The following is a 2,929-nucleotide window of genomic DNA, read 5'->3' as shown; positions in this document are numbered from 1 at the left end:
CCCTCTCTACATTCCACCCTCCTCCCTCCTCCTCCACACTCCTCCTCCCTCCTCCACACTCCTCCTCCCTCCTCCACACTCCTCCTCCCTCCTCCTCCTCCCTCCTCCACACTCCTCCCTCCTCCTCCACACTCCTCCTCCCTCCTCCTCCACACTCCTCCTCCCTCCTCCACACTCCTCCCTCCTCCTTTCTCCTCCACACTCCTCCCTCCTCCACACTCCTCCTCCCTCCTCCATACTCCTCCTTTCTCCTCCCCCCTCCCTCCTCCACACTCCTCCTCCCTCCTCCACTCTCCTCCTCCCTCCTCCACATTCCTCCCTCCTCCACATTCCTCCCTCCTCCACACTCCTCCCTCCTCCACGCTCCTCCCTCCTCCAGACTCCTCCTCCCTCCTCTACATTCCACGCTCCTCCCTCCTCCTCCACCTCCTCCTCCCTCCTCCACACTCCTCCCTCCTCCACACTCCTCCATCCTCCTCGACACTACTCCTCTCTCCTCCACACTCCTCCTCCCTCCTCCATACTCCTCCCCCCTCCCTCCTCCACACTCCTCCTCCCTTCTCCACACTAATCCTCCCTCCTCCCAGCGCCCACCCCTTCTATGTACACTTACATTTTTTATTCTATAGTATCTTGATAGGATGCTGATCCTTTATCAGATAAATGATTGTTTGAACACCAACAGAACTACTTGTTGTGAAAGCACCTGTCTCTCATCTACGGCTGCTTAAACACCACACCAGTAGAAATACACTTTTTCAAACTGAAAGACGATGGCCAGAGCTTACTCATGATGTTGCATAACCATTTAAATCAATAAATCATTGTTATAGTTAAAGTATGATATATTTGGGCTTAAGATGTCAAATCCGAACTGTGCACTTCGGACAAATCTGTGTGAATGCAGTGTCTTTTCCTATGAAATGACATGCTAATTCAGCCTACGTTTCGTTTCAGGATTTACACAATCCTAGTTCACATTTCTCCAGATTAGATTGTAATCTGTCTCTACTCTTGTGTATTTTATTCCAGATTACGACCTGTCCAAATTGAGGGACTTCATGGACCAACAAGTGGACTCCTACATTGACAAGGGCATCATCGAAAAGGGTGAGGGAGAGACCATCAAGAGGATCTACGGCAGCCTGTAACCTTAAACCAACCTTAAGATAACCAACAACCAACCTTCAAACACCTACGACCAACCTTCAAAAAACCCACTGGAAATGTATGACGATTGATAAAACTATGAATAGGGCCTAGAGTTGTTCCTGTTCTGGAAACATGGTTTGGAAAAACTCCTGGCTTTACGACTCACTCACAATGAGCAGAATCCAAACTTGACATGATGATCCCTGAAAGTAACTGACTGATTTTGGTGTGAATTCTTACCTTGATGTCAGTGGGAGTTTGGTGTGAAAGTTTGAGTAAAGCGAGTGGATCTCAAGTTAGGATTCGGCCTCTATGAGATGAAAGGTATGACCTTTATGTATTAAAAATAAACCATTTAGGCAAAAACATATTGTATTTGACATTTCCAGAAAGCTGGAATGCAATAATGGTAATATTATCACTGAAAGTATATATTCAACTATACAGCTAGAAAACAATCAGCAATAGTCAGATGTCACTGAATGGCACTGACTCGATTGGGAAGGGGAAATTCAATAGTCAGATGTCACTGAATGGCACTGACTCGATTGGGAAGGGGAAATTCAATAGTCAGATGTCACTGAATGGCACTGACTCGATTGGGAAGGGGAAATTCAATAGTCAGATGTCACTGAATGGCACTGACTCGATTGGGAAGGGGAAATTCAATAGTCAGATGGGAAATTCAATAGTCAGATGTCACTGAATGGCACTGACTCGATTGGGAAGGGGAAATTCAATAGTCAGATGTCACTGAATGGCACTGACTCGATTGGGAAGGGGAAATTCAATAGTCAGATGTCACTGAATGGCACTGACTCGATTGGGAAATTCAATAGTTATTCTGTCAAATCAACTGACTGACTGATCTACTTACTAGATGACAGCTTTGACTACCTTGAGGAGTGAAATGTTGACCTACTAAGTGGGAATGAGTGTTCAACCATCCCAATGGACACACACTGGTTGACTCAACGTTGTTTCCACGTCATTACGTTGAACCAATTTGGAATAGACGTTGAATTGATGTCTGTGCCTAGTGGAAAGTATGTGTCCCAAATGGCATACTATTCCCTATTTAGTGCATTATTTTTGACTAGGCCCCATATGGCTCTGGTTAAAAATAGTGCACTATATAGGAAGTAGGGTGCCATTTGGCACAGAGATAGGTCTGATAGTAGAGTTCCAACTTTAGCTTTCTCATCAATTGCAGGTAATATGTATGTCTTTGCAATAGACTTTTGCAACAAGTACACATATATCTAAATGTATTCATTCTATGTAATCTGTCCTATCATATTATAATTCTTATTTTTTTCAATCCAGCATCAATGTAAAATCTATTGTATTAAGGCTTTTAACTCAACCAAAAACAGTTGTGTTGTCCAGTATCATTTCAGCCCTGTATGTCCATCCTCTCCTCTTCGTTCTAGGGTAACTCCTTTGGGGCCCTCCAGGGGGCCCTGTTTGTGTCATTTCCCTCGATCTGATTTCTGCAAAATGGGTAGTAGTGGGAAGTTGCCTCTAGATGCTGATCGTGGATCAGTTGTACATTTTCCCCACTAATGGTAAAGGTTAGGATTGTGGGAGGACAAGCTGATCCTAGATCTGTCCCCAGCTTCAATGTCTCAGTATATTCAACATGTATACTACCACTCTAGACACAAAATTAAGTATTTTTAAATGTAAATATTTGTGATGTTTTTTTCCAAAAATGTAAAAGCAATTAAAACAGCCTTTCTTAATGTGTAGTTGACTCCGATAAAGAGAATATCAA

At 43.8% G+C, this 2,929-nt stretch overlaps 1 protein-coding gene across 1 annotated transcript in view; it reads left to right on the top strand.

Annotated features, from left to right (window-relative positions):
- scg3 (secretogranin III) overlaps positions 1–1,826 on the top strand; it is a 16,808-nt gene extending 14,982 nt beyond the window's left edge. Inside the window, exon 8 of the mRNA XM_064989882.1 lies at positions 1,033–1,826. Within this exon, the coding sequence (XP_064845954.1) occupies positions 1,033–1,151 (119 nt within the window). The 3' untranslated portion in view covers positions 1,152–1,826. The remainder of the gene's footprint in view (positions 1–1,032) is intronic.
- Positions 1,827–2,929: the final 1,103 nt, after the last annotated feature.

The sequence above is a fragment of the Oncorhynchus masou genome, chromosome 2 (assembly GCF_036934945.1).
Source record: "Oncorhynchus masou masou isolate Uvic2021 chromosome 2, UVic_Omas_1.1, whole genome shotgun sequence".
Classification (NCBI taxonomy): domain Eukaryota; kingdom Metazoa; phylum Chordata; class Actinopteri; order Salmoniformes; family Salmonidae; genus Oncorhynchus; species Oncorhynchus masou.
The sequence above is the reverse complement of the archived record's forward strand: the minus strand, read 5'-3'. Positions and strand labels throughout refer to the sequence as shown.